Source organism: Bactrocera oleae, chromosome 6, assembly GCF_042242935.1.
Source record: "Bactrocera oleae isolate idBacOlea1 chromosome 6, idBacOlea1, whole genome shotgun sequence".
NCBI lineage: Eukaryota > Metazoa > Arthropoda > Insecta > Diptera > Tephritidae > Bactrocera > Bactrocera oleae.
Window position 1 is genome coordinate 65,891,561 of NC_091540.1, and position 17,662 is coordinate 65,909,222.

Here is a 17,662-nt window from a genome sequence, read left to right on the forward strand (position 1 = left end):
TATTGTTCTGAGTATTGTAGAAGACTAAATAACTACTTATCTAATTTAGACCCTGACACACCCAACATATGTCCTTCATGTAATTCGTTCCGCATGACCCTAATCATCTCTTTGCATGCACCACTTTTATAACACCCCTTTCAATATGACTCGATCTCGTCAAAACAGTTCGTTTCCTGCATCTACTTTTAAATTAACTCAAAGATAACTAGCTTATCTTTCCCCTAAAGATGGCTTAGATAACCGCTAAAGCAAAATCAAAATCTTTCCTCCCAAACAATATTTAAGGAATGCTGTCGAGTTGCCAGTTCTTGTTCAGATAAAAATTAGTGTCCGCCCTGGTTTACCCTTCATCTACGTACGTGCCTAATTATACTTTGAACAGAGTATTTTTAGTTTGTGACGAAGTTTGTAACAGGTAACCAGGAAGTGTAGTGAACTTTTGCACACGTCCTGTTCTCCCCAACAAGCTGCTCATTTGTCGGAATCGCCGTTATCGGACCATTACAGCATATAGCTGCCATGCAAACTGAACGATCAAAATCAAGTCTTTGTATGTAAACCTTTTTTATTTGACAAGATATTTGTACGAAATTTAGGATGAATTATACTACTATAGCATATAGTTACCATATCAACTGAATGATCAAAATCAAGTCTTTGTATGTAAACCTAAAGTAAAGGTCTAACCTTTAGTGCTAAAATCCTGTAGATCAAATTTTGAACTAAACGAGCCATTCCGCCGTATATGTCATGATTTTAATTCTCATTCCAGCACATTTGACTTATCTGACTCACTTTTTAAAATTAAAAAGACTTTATTGTTTTCTCTTAATAAATGAAAATGTAACAATTTATTATATTGTAACTTTAGATCTTAGCTGTTGAAATTTTTGTTTCTGTAGCTGAGCAGTTTTAGATCTCAACACTTAAAAAACTCTCTTGCCTTTTCTGACTCGGCTAATTCAGCACGTATGCGGATTGCGCCCCTCGCGTCGGTTGGGCGGGAGGAGGGTAATCGTTGGGTTATTATTAATTGAAACGATATTTTCTCGAAATTTAGCATGAATTATTATCCAAAGCAGTTGTTCAGAACGCACCACTATATCATATTGCTGTCATAAAACCTGACCGATCAAAATCAACACAAAGATCTTTTAATACTCTTTGATGCTATAAGAAATGTACGTATGAAGGCTGTTATAGCTTCGGCGCAGTCGAAGTTTACGTTTTTTTATTACTCTTTGTTTGTGTTTTCTTTTTTCTTGAAGCCTTCAGTCTTATATTATTATTATTATTTTTTTAACAGGGTTGGATCGCCGAAATAATAGGCCTTGGCCGCATAAAAAAAAGCCTGGTCAATGCCGGTAACGTAGAGCCGGCTGTTGTGGGAATTGCTATATTATTTGTCGCACCATGCGCTTATCCTTAGCTTGATAAAAACTGATGTCTGTTGCTTTACAACTTAATTCAGACCATTTCTTTTATATTTTTCTTAATAGCATATAAATAAAAGAGCTTCTTTTAAAAATAGTTACAATTTATTTACAAATTTTTCGATTTCATTTCTTAAAATGTTTATCAAATGTCTAATTTTAAAATAATTAAAACAATAAAATAATAAAAGGCTGCTGACATATTACATATTACAGATTGAAAGTAACACAAATGCGGCTGCTTTTATATTTAAACAATACAATACATATGTACATTTATTAATATATATATATGTATAAAGTACATGCAGTTGATGGTGTGCGTACATATTTCGCACGCACACAATTATACAAATATAAGATCAGATCAGTATTGATAAAATAGAATCGGAAAATATAAAATATATAGAACCAAAGATGTCAAAATTTTCGCACTTTCTGTAATTAGTGTGTGTGTTTATCCCAATATAACCGTTAACCATGGATATTTTTCGCATATAAGATGGATCAGCTGTAATGTTTGCTGTTTTTGTTGTTGTTGTTGTTATTGTTGTGCAGAAAAGAAACGATAATGTCATTGACATTTTTTGGCGTTTAGCTGCTTCCGGTTGCACAGACGGAGTGACGGGCATATGTACATACATATAGAGACTTCAAAGCGAGTGTGGGATTGGCACTTCTAACCTTATTACTTTATCAACGACCGAAAGCAGCAGCAATCACAGGCTGAATGTTTAAACGGAACGCGGCTGAACAACTGCGTCATGCGAAGGAGAGAAAAAACACATATTAATAAATATATAAATTTTTATGTAATGCTTAGTATAAGAATAAACTTACAATGCGGCCTCTCCGACTCGACGGAAGAGCCGATCTCGCCCTCGTTATGTGGCTGTAGAATTGGTACCGGTATGCGGACGGGCTGTGCCAGACTGCGGCCGAAGTTGGCGCGTCCGTATTGCATCATTTGTGGCTGATCGGGCATGGGTGGGGTCATGGTGTCGCGTGGCTGTTCAGGCAAGGGTTGCAGGATCAGACGCTGTGGTGGCGCTTGTTGCATGCGCATCGCTTCCTCGGGCGCAATGGCGGGCTGTTGGGGATGCGCCAATTGTGGAAGCTGTTGTTGTTGTTGTTGTCGCTGCTGTTGCTGTTGTTGTTGTTGTTGTTGCTGGCGAATAATGTGCTCCTGCTCGCTGGACATTTGCACGTCGGACGATGAGTCATCAGCTTCCTCACTATCCCTGTTGTTGCTGCTGTTGTTGTTGTTGCTCTCAGCTGACTCAGCGGCTTCTTCGGCAGCAAGGCGACGCAACTCATCGGTGATGCGATCCTCGGCCATGCGTTGAATGTTGCGCAAATCCTCAGCAGTTATGCCGGCACGTTGCAGAGCAACACCAAGTGGCAAACGTTGGATTTGCAAATGTGGCAATTCCTGTTGTTGTGATGGTATCTGCACTGGCATATCATCGGCCATGTGAATTTCGCGTATGGGTATTTGTTGCACATGAATGCGTACGGTTTGTGGCACATACATATTCTGTTGTGATTGCTGTGAATCGGGATGTGGTGCTTGCATCACTTGTGGTGGCATTGGTGGACGCATTGGCAAGTGCTGGAATGGTGGAGGCATTTGACGGATGTAAGCCTGTTGTGGTGGTGCTTGAGATTCCTGCGACATGGCGGACATTGGTGGCATTGGTGGCATCATGCGTTGTGGCATGTGTGTGAGGGGGAAACGTTGTGGGATCTGACCGAATGGTATGGGTATGCGTTGGTATGGAATGAACATGGGACGATTCGATTCGATCTCATCATCGTTATCATCATCCTCCTCGCGATTGTTGTTGCGCGATGATTCGGCATTTTCGTGCTCCTTATTCTCATTGCCACCCTCGCAGTAAATTGAGATGCGTTCGCCGGTGATGCGCGCCTTCTTGGGATCGGTGGTGAGATTGACGCCGAAAGGTAGTGCGACAGTCTTGGAAGGTGAGTCCACAATCTCTTCGGCATGCTTACGTTCAACGACACAGTTCATGCGCGATCTATGTGATGTGAGTTCCAATATGTAGGGTAGTACATAATATATTTTTATTTACTTGTATGTATGTTTCTACTTACTTTTTGTTGTTTTGCAATAAGGCGGCAGCCAAATCGCTCAGATCCAATTCCAGTGGTACTTTACTGGGATATTTGATTTCCTCGGCATCATCGACATCCGAGTAGGAGTTGTCACTATCGCTAGAGTCACTGTCATCTGAGCCAGTGGCGGCGACTTGGTTGGGCGTGGCATGTTGTTTCTTAATTTCCACCTTCTTCACGGTAACATCCTTGTCCAGATTTTGCAGATCAGCTTCCTCGTTGTTTTCCCTGCCTAAAAGTGCCTCGGCGCGTGGAAGTTCCTGAAAATATTAAAAAAATGTATTTCTTTAAAAATGCTAACTGTGTTTATTTCAATATAACGGTATTAATTTAAGTATACATTTTTATTTAAGGTAATTTTTTATGGAAAGAAAAGCATTCTAAGTGCAGAAGTTAAGCCCATGAAAAAAACATTATCTAGTTCGATCATTGAGTCGATTTAGTCATGTCCGTCTGTCTCTCGCTGTCTCTCGCGAACTAGTCCCTCAGTTTGTGAGATATGGATGTGAATGATTGCACACGTTACTTTCTCCCTGAGAAGCTGCTTAATTGTCGGTATTTTTTCTTCTTTTTGTGAAAAAAAGAGTTATTATTTCCAACAACAGTAGTTTCTACGCACCGGAATCACCCTATTTTAAGTCGGATAAACGTAGCCTGGATAAAATTTAATATGAAAGAACATTATTTTCTATAGACATGTTCAAATGTCAAAGTTTCTACTGTAAACATCAAAAAGTTTCCAAAAGTGGTTTAAAACTAGTTTTGTCGAAAAGCATCAAAAACATAAATCCGAAGCTAGAGAAGCTCGACCAAACAACTAGTTAAGGGAAAGGCCATAATTATATACAAAATTATTGGTTTTATTCTCTTCTTCTAATTTACTTTGCTTCAATAATTTAATTTAGTTTCTTTTACTTTTTTATTCTTAAATTTTATTTTTTCGCTGAAAGCCACTTCTTAAATGAATATGTAAAGCCAAGAAGGAAAGCTCCTATTTATGGAAAATCACAACCGGCAACATCTTCAACGATTTGCCCTATTGTTAGAGATATTACGTCACAACACCGTTACCGTTACTTTTACAAAATTTCATTGAAGATCCACCCACAAACATCTGAAGCATTGCATAAGCATGTTGCCATAACATTATCAAACATACATATGTACATATGGAAGAGTATATGTATATGTGTATGTCTTCCAAGTGTGCTTGCACAAATCTGCTTTGGCGCTGTTATTTAACAACATTTCTTTTTCTTCATTCAAGCTTCAATGATTTTCATCGTTATTTTCTTGCTTGCTTTTCTCCCTGCATTTTTCCGCTATGTATTGCCCATATGATAAGCCACGAGTTTATTGACTTCTGTCGTGAACCGTCCACCTAAGCATGCCACCATTTTTGGCCCCGCTATTCGCGTTCGTATCCGTGTTTACTCATTACGTGTATCCGTAGTCATAACAGCGCTGTAAAAGGCTTTCGCTGCCATTTCAAATTTTATTTTTATTTGCATTACTACTGTAAATTAACTCCCAATGTAATTCCCTTCCTTGTGTTGCGTGCCCAAATATTGAATTAGCAGCTAATATTTGTGTTTACTTCTTTCATTTTTGGTACTTGCTGTTATGTAATTGCATTGTAACTTTCTTATAAGTGTGAGGTAATAACCAATGTGTTATTTTAAAAAATATTTAAGTACTGCAGGAAAAAAAGTTATTTAAAATATTACATTGACTTCATAACATGAAGTATCAAAAAAAAACAAAAGAAAGACGAAAGCAGGTAATTTAAATTTTGGCCTTAAAACACAGATACTTTCCATATATGGTGTAGGTGTTTCTTATTAGTTTTATTGGTAAAATATTTTTGCTGCTATTTTGAGTAACGCATAAAAGGTAATCACAAGGAAGTAAAAGAAATCTTTAATTCAAGTAATTACCCAATTAAGCATCTAATACATATTCATGCCCTGAAAAGCGAAAACAACTGTCAAAGCAGCGCATATATGTATGTATTATTTAGTGTAAATTTAGTTTTAATTAAATTGTCAGTTTTGACGTACTTTAAGAGATGTATTGCTATGACCAGGACATGGTAATGTTGAAAATACGAACATTTGTTATATTGGATCCGAAACTTTATTTTAATTTTATATACAAGAATCACGGATGAAAACTGAAGATTTTCTTTCTTCTGTGAAGCTAATTGTAAAACAAATTACATAGAGATTCATATTTCACTAAAGTACTTTTGATGTTTTTTTTAAACCGATATTGGAATACGGTACTGTAGCACAAATCACTACTTATCGAGTTCATAACGACATAACAATTTCCACTTTTCGCTTTGAGGGTCACACCTAGTGTGTATTTAAAAAAAAAAAAATCGATTTTTTCCAAAAAAGACCAAACTTTTGGTTAAAATTCACCTATTTGTTAAAAAAAACGCCGTAATTTTGTAAATATTGTGAATTTTTGATTTTTATTTTCGACCGTAGCTCATTGTCCGGACTCTATCTTTTATTAGAGAATTTTTTTTTTAGGTTTCATCCACGGAGAAGGTCTAAATCACTGCAGCAGTGGTGAATCTTGTTTTTTTTGGCGTCGTGGTAGATTTCTCAGCACTTTACTCGAATAATATTCAATTTTTTCTTCAAAAAACTTATTGTATAAATACATATAACCTTAAAATCTCAAAACAGTTAATAAAGTAGTGTTTTTTTAATTCGCAAAAATCTCTTCTTTTTTTTTGGCTGCCGCAATAGGTCTGCCGCTTAAGATCTTATGTGATTCTAAGTTAAATTTTTCTCCGCACACCAGTCATTTAGAACTCTCATTCTACCCATACTCACTAGAGATATATTGTACTAGACCTAATATTTTTAGTAAACCTACTAAAATAATCAATTTGGAGCTCATTTTTCTTGGCTAAGTTAAAATTTAATATTCTATCTCGTTTATAAAGGCTTTTGAAACCTCTAATTTGTAATTTTATAAAATCAAATTTTAATCTACTTGTATGTAAGTGCAACATTTTGTCTGGTACGTTGTGATTTCAAATCTATTGTAGCATATCTGGTTTTGCAAATTCACTTTTTTAGCCTGAGAAACACTATACTAACAACTAATGATCAACTCTTCCAAGCAACAAATACGTATATATAATATTTTTTCTTAAAAATATACAAATGAGTTAAAAATTAGAATTTTTCTGCAGCTGAGCTGTTTTAGCTCACAACTCCATAGAAATGCCAAAATTATACACTAGAATTACGTTCAGAGATCTTTGCAATGCCAAAACAATTTGTTTCTTATATAACTAATGATTAGAATAAAGAACACTAACAATATGCCATCAAGAAAAACCTTTAAATTAGTAGAAAAAACATTCGAATATAAAATTTTTTTTTTCTAATTATTTCTAATTATATACAATACTTCCATTTGTATTAATATGTACATATATGTTTAACATACAGATGTATGTTGAACACCCACGACATTGCTAAAAAGTTAAAACTACGCTTCGCTGACTGTTACGTGTGGTTAAATTTTCTTTGTGTCATGGACATGTGGACATCAAAATCGCTGACCTAATTAAGTGGTGGAAAAAAATTGTTTCCTCAAGCAGAAAACTTGCAACGCGAATTACAAAGCGTGGCTACATGCACCAACTCATATATACACTGCAGTGAAATATTAAAAAAAAGTAAAAATATTAGTTTAAATCAAACTGAAATGGCGCTATTTAAAAAACGACAAATTTGCAACTAAACTTAATGGAATAAAAATAAACTAGCATGAAATGGCCATATTTTTGATCGAGTTCTGACTACAGGATAATAATTGTCAGCTAGTATAATATTGCTAAAAATACTCTTTAATTTTTGCTGAAAAGATAATCGATTACTCGTTTCAGCTTTGTTCGCTTGTCAAAAGATTTACATACGAAAGCAGCAACAAATTCAAAGGGTTGAATTGAGTTTATCAAGGCTATTTCTTCGATTCACAAGTGTCCAAGTAGTCACGAAACGATAGCAGCTAGTGTCAGGCATTAGCAAGCGAATGGAATATTCTAGTAGAACAAATAAGAGCCGCTGCGCAATTCACGATTTATGGCCGCACAAACACATAAAAAACAAAAACAAGATAAATTTATTTAATACCGAGAAAATTGTTCTCATTCATTGACAAAGTGCATTATCGAACATTTATTTATAGCCTATAAATATGTATGGAGTAAGTATTTAATTTATTCATCTTACCCGCAAATTAAAGACTTAATTAAATCAATGTATACGAATGAATAGAATAGAAATATTTAGCATTGTGTAAATACATACATACGAATTTTGCCAAAGCAAAACTAATCATAAACTTTTTGCGTTGTAAGCAGCAACAAAAATGATTTTAGTTAGACAAAATGAAGAGGCAATAAGAAAGCTATAAACACAAAGTTGTTTATGGAGTTAAGTAATAAAATAGAAGAAGGAATTTATGTAATTCATTGAGCGTATAAAAAAAAAAGCAATCAGGAAATGTCATAATAATATGCAATGCCAGACATACTTATATTCATATAAATATTTTTATTATGAAAAGAGAAAGGTCGCTACGCAATATACATATTACACAATATTTGGACTTTATTGACTTTGAATAACTCACTCAAAAGAGGTTAGTAAAACAACCGCATTGAGAAGGAGGGAATCGAATTTTAACATATATATTTTTACATACATACATATATATGTATAGCTGAAAATGAAACAGTTTTATTTTTCAATCCGGAGTTTGGGATTAAAAAAATAGTTTTAATTTTATTTTAATTCGGTATTTGGTATGATAAATTCAAGTGTTATTTTAAAGTAAGATTTTCCGAAAAACAAAATAAAAAAAATTTAATTTAGGTACATGTTAATACAATTATTTTTTTAATACACTATTTGCAACCCTGGTGGCAACGCAAGAATAACTGCCATTGCAAAATTTTTTGGTGATATATCTTTCATTTATAAAGAGAAAATTATATTTAAATATTAATTTTTGAAATTAGATAACTTATGTGAAACACATATTTAGCCACACACATACAGCCACAATATTTACTTACTGGAGATTTTTAATATATGCTGAAAAATATCAAAATTACTCATGTGATCACACGCATGTCTTATATAAAACAATTATATATTATATATTGTATATATATATATGTAAATAGAGTAAGCTCGAATGAAAATAGTAGAAAATCAACAAGGCAAAATTGCTCAGTTGTCATAGTCGGACTGTCTACTCTATCGAAACAAAAGACTAAAGCAAAGAACTTCATCCGCTAATGGCAACGAAACCAGTTAATCAGCTGTGAGTAAAAAAAAAGGAACAAGAAAAAATAACAAAACTAGTTTAAAAATATATTTAACCCTTGAACGAACAACAAAAAAGATGACGAAGAAGACAATCAAGCTATTAAAACTAAACTAAAGTGCTACATTTTGCCTTCGGGCACAAATGACTGTAGAAAAAAAAAATAAAATAAAAAATTAAAAGAAAAAAACTTTAACGGAACTCGCACGTAGAAATAAACGCGAGAACTCGATGGCAGATTAACCCTAACCCACTTAACTACTCATTGCAGTTAAAGAAGCACAACAACAACAAGAAATTAAAAAAAAAAACGTGATTGTAATCAACGATAACAAAAGGAAACAAAGAGCAGGTTAATGTGCAAGTCAATTATAAAACTGACCAAAACAAAAATAAAAGCAATAAAAATAAGGCAAGAAAGTAAACTTAAAAATAAAAAAAACAACAGCAAGCAACTGTCAGCTGATATCTAGATAAGTACTCAAAAGACCACTTACATTTTTCTAGAATCATGTTAGAGTTTTTTGCCGCTTTCGAGTCACTTTACTATCGAGAAAAAAAATCGAAATCGATTTGCGCTTAAAAATAAACGACAACGGTTATTAAGAACAGACGTTTTGTAGACGTGTGCTCTTCACCGTTTAAACACATATATTTATATAAACGCACACACAAAGCGTATATAAGTATTTCCGAAAATTTTTTACGTGTGCTTTTATAAAAGTGCAATTATTCTTAATTACAAAATTACTGACGGCCATTAAAAGTTGTCGGTAATTACGGCAGCAACGACACGCAGGCCATTATAAGCAAATTTGACAAATAAATTATATAGTTTTTTTTATATTATTTTTTGTAAATGGTTTTGTAAAACAATAGTTTTTTTTTTAATTGTTAACTAAATTTTTTTTTTCGGAAATATTATAAAAATAGAATTTTTAGAAATAAAATTTAATAAAGCACACTTTTTGGTTCTATTTATTTTGGGTTAATCATGTTTTTTGTTAGCAAAAAAAAATATTTATGTTTTTTTGGAAAAATTATATTTAAAAACAAAATTGTGCACAAAAATAAAATTTATGTAATTTTCGCAAAAAAAATTCAATTGTACACACTTTATGTTTAGATTTATTTTAGGTTAAACATGTATTTGGTGCATTACAAGCTAGGACTCGTACGCATTATGGCGAACATTGGCCAAGCCGCTGCGCTAATGATATCAGCTCAAAGATCGTGTTGCAGCTAATAGTTGTTGCAGTAGTTTTTAATTTTTATTTGCGAAGCACCACTGCGATTAGCTCATAGATTTACAGTTTAGTAATGCGTGTTTTGCAAGTTGTTTAAACATATGAATGCATGTATGTATGTACGTATATGTATGCCTTTCGTTTACATATGTTGTAAGCGCGCTCAATTGAGCTTGCTGAAATGGAGTTAAGTGCTGACCTGCTTGTTACTGGAGAGTTCAAGATCACTGCAAATTGATGTGTAGTGATTAAAACTAAGCAGTAAGGAGGAAAGAAATAATAGTAGTAATTAAAAAAGTAATGCTAGCCAAATGGAGAGAGATAGTTAGGCGGTTTACTGTTAGACTGAACTACGCGCTTTAAAATATTAACCACAATAAGCTTCGACTGTAACACATTATACCTTGAAAATGAGAAAGATTAGCGGTATAATACTGAAAATAAAAGATATACACTCGTATTGAATACTTTCTAGAAAAAAGTTAGATTTTGCAATACATTTAGCCGATCTAACTCCAGTCTCCCAAGTTTTTACTTTGAGGCTTTTGAGCCCCGAACGCCTAAACCTCTTTACCAATTCTATCTAGCCATAAAAACTTCTCTAAGATTGCATTTATAGTAGGCTTCTACGGATTTTTTGGTGCAGTTTAGTCTTTTGCACTTAAAAAGCTTTTAAAAATGAAAGCTATATAAAGCGGTAAAAGCTTAATGGTGTAAAAAAACATGGTATAGCGATCAAATATAAGTAATTTGATGACGCGTTGTTGTATAGATATGTATTTTAAAAAAAGATATATTAAATTTTTACGTTAACTGTAAATTGAAAAACGTCAGAAAGCTTGTCGTTTTCATTTACGTAAAACTCAGCTTCACATTTAGCCTTAGTCATTATACCAGAGTCGCTTTTGCATAATGCTCACCTCAGATAAAAAATAACAATAATAGTATGTCACCTCATTTACCAACTTTTGCACTCATTTTTTGCGACATTTTCTCTTCCTCAAAAGCAGCTTTATTGAAAATATTTTGTTTTCAGCATACAAAGTATGCAAATACAGATTTTGTTATTAACTATGTGGTTCATTTCACAATTCCGGGAAGGCAAACACAAAAGCAAAAAAAAAAAAGAAATTGAGGGGAAAAATAAGCCACAAGAGTTAAACAAGTATGTAAATAAGTCAAAGCCACAAAGCAACAGACATTTTCGCTCCTTCGACTTTAAAATGCCAGCATCTTCCGAGTTCACTTGGCCGCATAAATTATATTCGAGTGATATGTACACACATTTCTACATGTGTAACCGCTTTCAGCTGAGTGCAATTTTTTCGCCGAACTGTTTAATTAGTGTATGACTGTTAATGTATTCGAACTGATACATTTTATTTGTGTTTTTTAAGCTTCATGATTGAAATTGCAAATATTATAATATTGCTGAACTGATATTTTGTTGTATAAAAAAAAATTAAAATTTAAGGATATTGCTCTAAGTAACGCTAAGCTTATGTGGGTGGATAAGAACACTCCGTTTGTAATTGGGGTTTGTTATGGTTGAAAATTTCGAATTTATTAATCCACTTCTGTGTAAAAAAGGATTTCCGAACCGAAAACCTGAATTTAGAAAAATATTCTTTTGGTAGAGGGCGCTAAGAAATAAGGCTCCGAATGTTTTTCCTATAATAAAAATCTGTTCATAACACTTTTAAATTTTTATGGAAGTGTCTTAAAACTAAAAACTAAAGAAAAAATGTTTTTCTTATACTCAAGTGAGATTTGAAGGTTACATATAAAGAGGCATACAAGTTTTAAGACACTTCGAAAAAAATTTAAAAGTTTTATGAAGAGTTTTTCATATCAGAAGTATATTTGGAGCCTTATTTACTTGTATTATCCCAAAATATTTTATAATTGATATGACATTATTTCTTTTTTTGTTATTAATTATATTATACATATACATTTATTATTTACATTTGTTTTTTCTTTTACTTTTCTAAGTTTCGTTACTTTTCAGTTAATTTTTTTTTTAAATTTATTTTTATGATTTTTAACAAAAAAAATTCATAAATGGGACAGAAAATAATTTTCTAGCGTTTCATATTTCGCTTAAAATAAACAAAACATTAAAAATCATATTTAACCAAAAGATCTATACTCGTCGTACATATGTGATTTTAGCGAGAATTACGTCCAGTAAATACGGAAATATTTTTTTTACACGAAATAATAAATAATGTTTTTCATTGTTATTTGTTTGCAGACACTGATTATTGTTCGTACACAATGCTCAAAGATAGACAAATATTTGGCTATATATGTATGGTAATATATTATATATAGGAACAAGAACGTGAGTACATATGTAGATAGCTTGAGTAGAGAGCTAATAAAGTGGTATTCAGTGAAGCATTCAACCTTGAATAATTTTGTTTCAAGGACAAATAATTGATGGATAATCATATACAAATTATTATAGTTATTTTTTGTTTTTGAAAGTAGAATTAGAAAACTATGCGAGTATGATGGAAAAGTTAAGTCAATTTTTTCACGTTATTTTTGTTCGAAATTTTTAATTTGAATATATAGTTTTTAATATAATATAATGAAATATGTATAGATATCAACACAAAATACATATAAATCGCATTAATATTTCAGTTGTGTTAAAAAGTTTAAAAAAGGTAACAAAAGTTAATTAAAAATAGTTATAATTTAAAATGTTTTGCGATATTGAAGAAAATAACCAGAATATAACCGATATATAATATATATACATATTTATATTGTATCTTATGTATGCATAATTATTATCATCAATATATAATCTGTTATATAAGTTCAGAGCTAGCCAGCGCGGCGCGCTTCCCACATACCTATAACAGATTTATATAAAGGCATTTGCGTCATATGCACATATAAGTACAAGCAAATATACATATGCGCATGCGCAGCTGGTTTATGGACACACGTAGGCCCATATGTGCTAAAATCTGTATGCTAGACACAAGAGACATGCGAAATTTTGCGAAATTACTTTATCATTGTTGTGCATCAAAAATGTATAATTATTATGGCAAATGTAGTCTAATAAAAAACGGCTGCATAAACAAGTACTCATTAGTGGCAGGCAGTTAAAAAACGATCAACATTTGAATAACGTTCATATACACGTGATCATTAAAAATTCTAGTGATGCGTGAAATTTGCAAGCGGAATTTGAAAATTCGTATAATCAAAAATCAGCATTAATAATATACAAATATTTACATAAATGTGTTTTTGCGTGCTTATGTGTATGAAGCTACTGGGTTTTTTTTTCTTTGTTTTTTTGTTTTTAAGCACGAGCTTAATTTTCCTTTCTACAGATGGATGTTGGCAACCATACGAAACTTGCATAACATCAACAGAGTAGCAAAAGAGCACAAGCGGTAAAATTATAAAAGTGTATATATACACACAAGTATATATAACACTTATTATATACGGTAATATTAAATATGTACACAAACCACATTTTGCGCTACGTTTTGTTGCGATTTTTGCCTCATACAAGCATAACAGTAGCATACGAGTATATATGTATTTCTATGCATACACAATCAAAAGACTTAAGCTAGCAACTCGCAACACTTTGGCAAGCAAACAGCTGTTTGAGCAACAATTTCAATACAAAAATTGCTACATATGTATACTTTTGTCGTTATACACATTTCTACACATATTTTTATGTAAAATAACACATGCTTTTTTATCTTGCATCAGTTATTATTAGCTTGGAGTAGTTTGGTAGCCATACATACAAATGCATTTTGCATCGCAAATATAAGCATGTATTTGTGTATGTATGTATGTGTGAATTCATATATATATATATATATATATATATATATATATATATATATGTATGTATGTATGTATTTATGTATATATGATATGTATGTATGTATTATTGCACATATCCACAAGCTGTGGTTCAGCGTAGCGGACAGACTGCCTCGCAAGCTTCCATTACGCTGATCTCTGGCATTTGCGGTTGTTGCTTTGGCATTTACGCACGGATTGGCAACCATATGCATACACTCATGTACATTAGGGTATCTTTTATTTGCCAAGTTACTAAATGCATACAATACCATATCGTATGAGCAACACAGAATTCGTAAGGCACCTGTATGGAGGCTGAGTATACTTAAGGTATAACTTCAACTGCGTATAACTTTTAAAGAAGTGGTTTTATTGACAAAATTATTAAAACATTTTTTGTAGAGCAGACAATATTGTATTAGAATATCATTTCGTCAAACTTGTAAGTTTACGTTTTTAATACAAAATATCAAAAAATCCCATATTATATACATGTGAAAAGAAAATTGATTTGAAAAACAAAGAGCTTGTTTACACTGGCTAATTTTTTTACGGCAAAAACTGAGACTTCAGGAAGCGTCTGCAAAGAAACAATTCGGGAAATCACGGAAATGTTCTCATGTGAATATAATACATATATGTGTACACTATGTATATTGCAAATATGTTCGAATGAGTGAAGTGCATTTCTGCATTTACAAAAGCTCTGTGCCGTCGTTTCGCCATCATAAACACATAAGCACACATATGTCACATAGCATAACACAGCACCACACAGCATAGCATCGTACAGCACAGCATAGCATAGCTGTACCATTTTGTACACAGCACCTAACATATCTTATTTCCAATTGCAATTGCGTAGTTGCCTGCACGGTTGCTTTGATTTTTGCTCTCTACCATTTTTGGTGGCGTTTGCATTATTGCAACATTTCACTTTAAATTGCTTTCACTGCAACATGCCACGAACTCCGTTGACAGCATTGCATTTGTGTTTATTTTAAGCCAAACATTTAAGACTCGCCATGTCTGTCTAATTTTACTCAATTCGAAATGTATTCATAGTACGTGTGGACATGTGGAAATTGCTGTCACAAAGGTGCATCAATGCCGTTAGTTACAATTTACCCACACATACACGTACGCTATTATCGTCATCATCAACTTAATAGGCTGTCATATCTGCTCGCTACAACAAAAAATAACAACAACAACGTACTGTGTGGCTTGCGTGTGCGAGTATTTACCTGTTGGGAGCTTTGGTGGCCGGTGCCTGGTGCCGGGTGCCACTTGCACTGTTATTTAAACGAAATTATGGGAATTTTTCCACTGATTGCAATTATTTCGCTTTCGTTTTCATCTTTTCTATTATTTTTCATTTTCCACTTAAAACGCGTTGCATTGCATTACATAGCTTAGCAGCTTGAAAAGTTGGAAGTTTGCAAATTATATAAATAAATGCATACAAATAGCTATATATGTATTTACATACAGAGTTATGTATAAATATATATATTTTCATACACACGTATACGTATTCTAGTTTAACTAGCTGTTAGCTGCTATATACTAGTTTTGTGGTTTAGTTCACTTTGTTGTTGTTTTTTGGTATTATTGCGCAGCAGATTTCAGCAGATTTGAGTGGGCACATTTCAGAAAGCTGTATGACTTATTAAATAGATTGTTTTTGGTTTCTAATTTAGTGGATTTGATTTAATGAAATTATATAGCGCCTTTCGAAATCTAACATTTAAAATGTATTTTTACAAAATCTTTCTTCTGAGAAAAATCTGATGAAGTTGTACTGACCTTTTGTTGCAACTAAGGATTTCTAATTTTCACAATTGGGTCATTCAACTGTTACATTAGTGTTTACGCTAAAGATCACTATCAACGACTATTTCTTCTTGGCACTTACTTGCAAAAAAAAACTTTATTGGATCGGTATATAGTGGTCCAATCGGAACAATTTGTTCGGAGATCAAAGCAATGCCTTGGATAATAAACTATGCTAAATTTCATGAAGATATCTTCTCAAAAAAAAAAAAATTAAAAAAAAAAGAATAAAAAGGTTTAGACAGCCAATAATCTTTAACATAATTCCAACGTCAATGTTCAAAATAACTTGAATGGAACTTCACTTCAAGGTTTATGATTATGTCTATAGACTATATACAAATCCTAAAAAATTCAACTAAAGTTTCACTGATATTTTCACAAGTATTTTTTATGTTATACTTTTTATAACTCAAGAATGCATAGGTGTTTTTGCTTTAAAATATTAGAACTATTAAATTGTTGACTGCAAATTATTTCACTATATCCAATACAATAGCTTTAAGTCCCATTGGTAATTTATTTTTAAATAAAAGCGCAAAACAGTTATTTCACCAAAACAATTTTAAATATTCATTGAATTTTCATAAGTAAATTGTCTTTGTATTTTTTTGTGGAAAATGAATTTTTATTTTTTTTTACTAAATTCATTTTACTTTCCATTATTTAAAAATATTTCATTCGTGTCAAATAGTTTTCTGTTCAATAGTTATTTAGTTAATTTAAATTTTTATGCATAACTGTAACTTATGAATATTGAAGGTGGTGGAAAAGAATAATAAGTGAAACTTTTCTCATTCCAGCAGCGCAGAATAATTGATTTTAATAGCTGTGGAAATTAAATTAAGCTGTATAAGCCTAATTGCGAAGCCAGAGAAAGGTAGTAGTAAATTTCTAATTCGTGGAACTATTATATTTGCATAAATAATGAGCGATAATTGAACTAAATTGCCCTACTGCACATAATACTAAACGAGTTATTAAGTTTAAGTAAAACTCTCTATTCATTTATACTAATATTTAGTTTGGATCACGAACTAATATTATAAATATAGCATATTGCTATTATATTATTATAACTCTTTATAATCCAATAGAAAGATTAACTTAAAAGTTGCAATTTATTACTGGTTTAATATTCAGTGTTGCCATATATGATTTTAGACTAATGTTTTAATCGATAATGAAGAAAAAAAAAACAAAAATTAATCTATATGTGATTCAGGAGAAATCTGCATTTGCAAAAAATGGCTAAATATTTTTCGATATTTACAGCACGTGTAATCGTTTTTTTTTATCAAATAAATTATCGATAACCCGCATGTACTTCAAGAGTTTACTTTACAAAAAAATGGCTAAAATATATATCGCTATTTAAAGGACGATTTATTGTTATCGATAAAATTATTCATTATCAAATATTAAAATTCTAAACTAAATTAAAACAATATACTCACTTTGTTCACTTGTTGCAACGTCTCCAACATCAATTCCTTCTCCAGCACAGAGTCAAGAGCCTGGACTTGATCGCACGAGGCCTTGGCTTGCAGATATGAAGAGGCCAAAATGAAGGTGCCCAAAATGAATGAGGACACAATAATTGTGAATGCAGTGATTTTGGCGATTTTCACCGAATTCGATTGGCGCTTGTAAGCCTGCAAAAAGAAAAATAAAAAAAGTTGCCTTTTTAGAACTACAAAGTGACAGAGTAGCATGGTAGCTTTATATTGTATTATAATAGCATATGAGGTGGGTGCTGACATATAGAATAATGAAGTT

The 17,662-nt window shown here is 32.3% G+C and overlaps 1 protein-coding gene across 2 annotated transcripts in view; it reads right to left on the reverse strand.

Moving 5' to 3' along the window:
• Window positions 1-1,519: 1,519 nt before the first annotated feature.
• Window positions 1,520-17,662, reverse strand: part of Msr-110 — a 34,304-nt gene continuing 18,161 nt past the window's right edge. For both annotated transcript variants that reach the window (XM_014247585.3, XM_014247584.3), the window contains 4 exons: window positions 17,341-17,538; window positions 3,555-3,835; window positions 2,277-3,478; window positions 1,520-2,193 (listed from right to left, as the gene is read on the reverse strand). In XM_014247585.3, coding sequence (XP_014103060.1) covers window positions 2,171-2,193; window positions 2,277-3,478; window positions 3,555-3,835; window positions 17,341-17,538 — 1,704 coding nt within the window. In that variant the 3' untranslated portion in view covers window positions 1,520-2,170. The remainder of the gene's footprint in view (window positions 2,194-2,276; window positions 3,479-3,554; window positions 3,836-17,340; window positions 17,539-17,662) is intronic.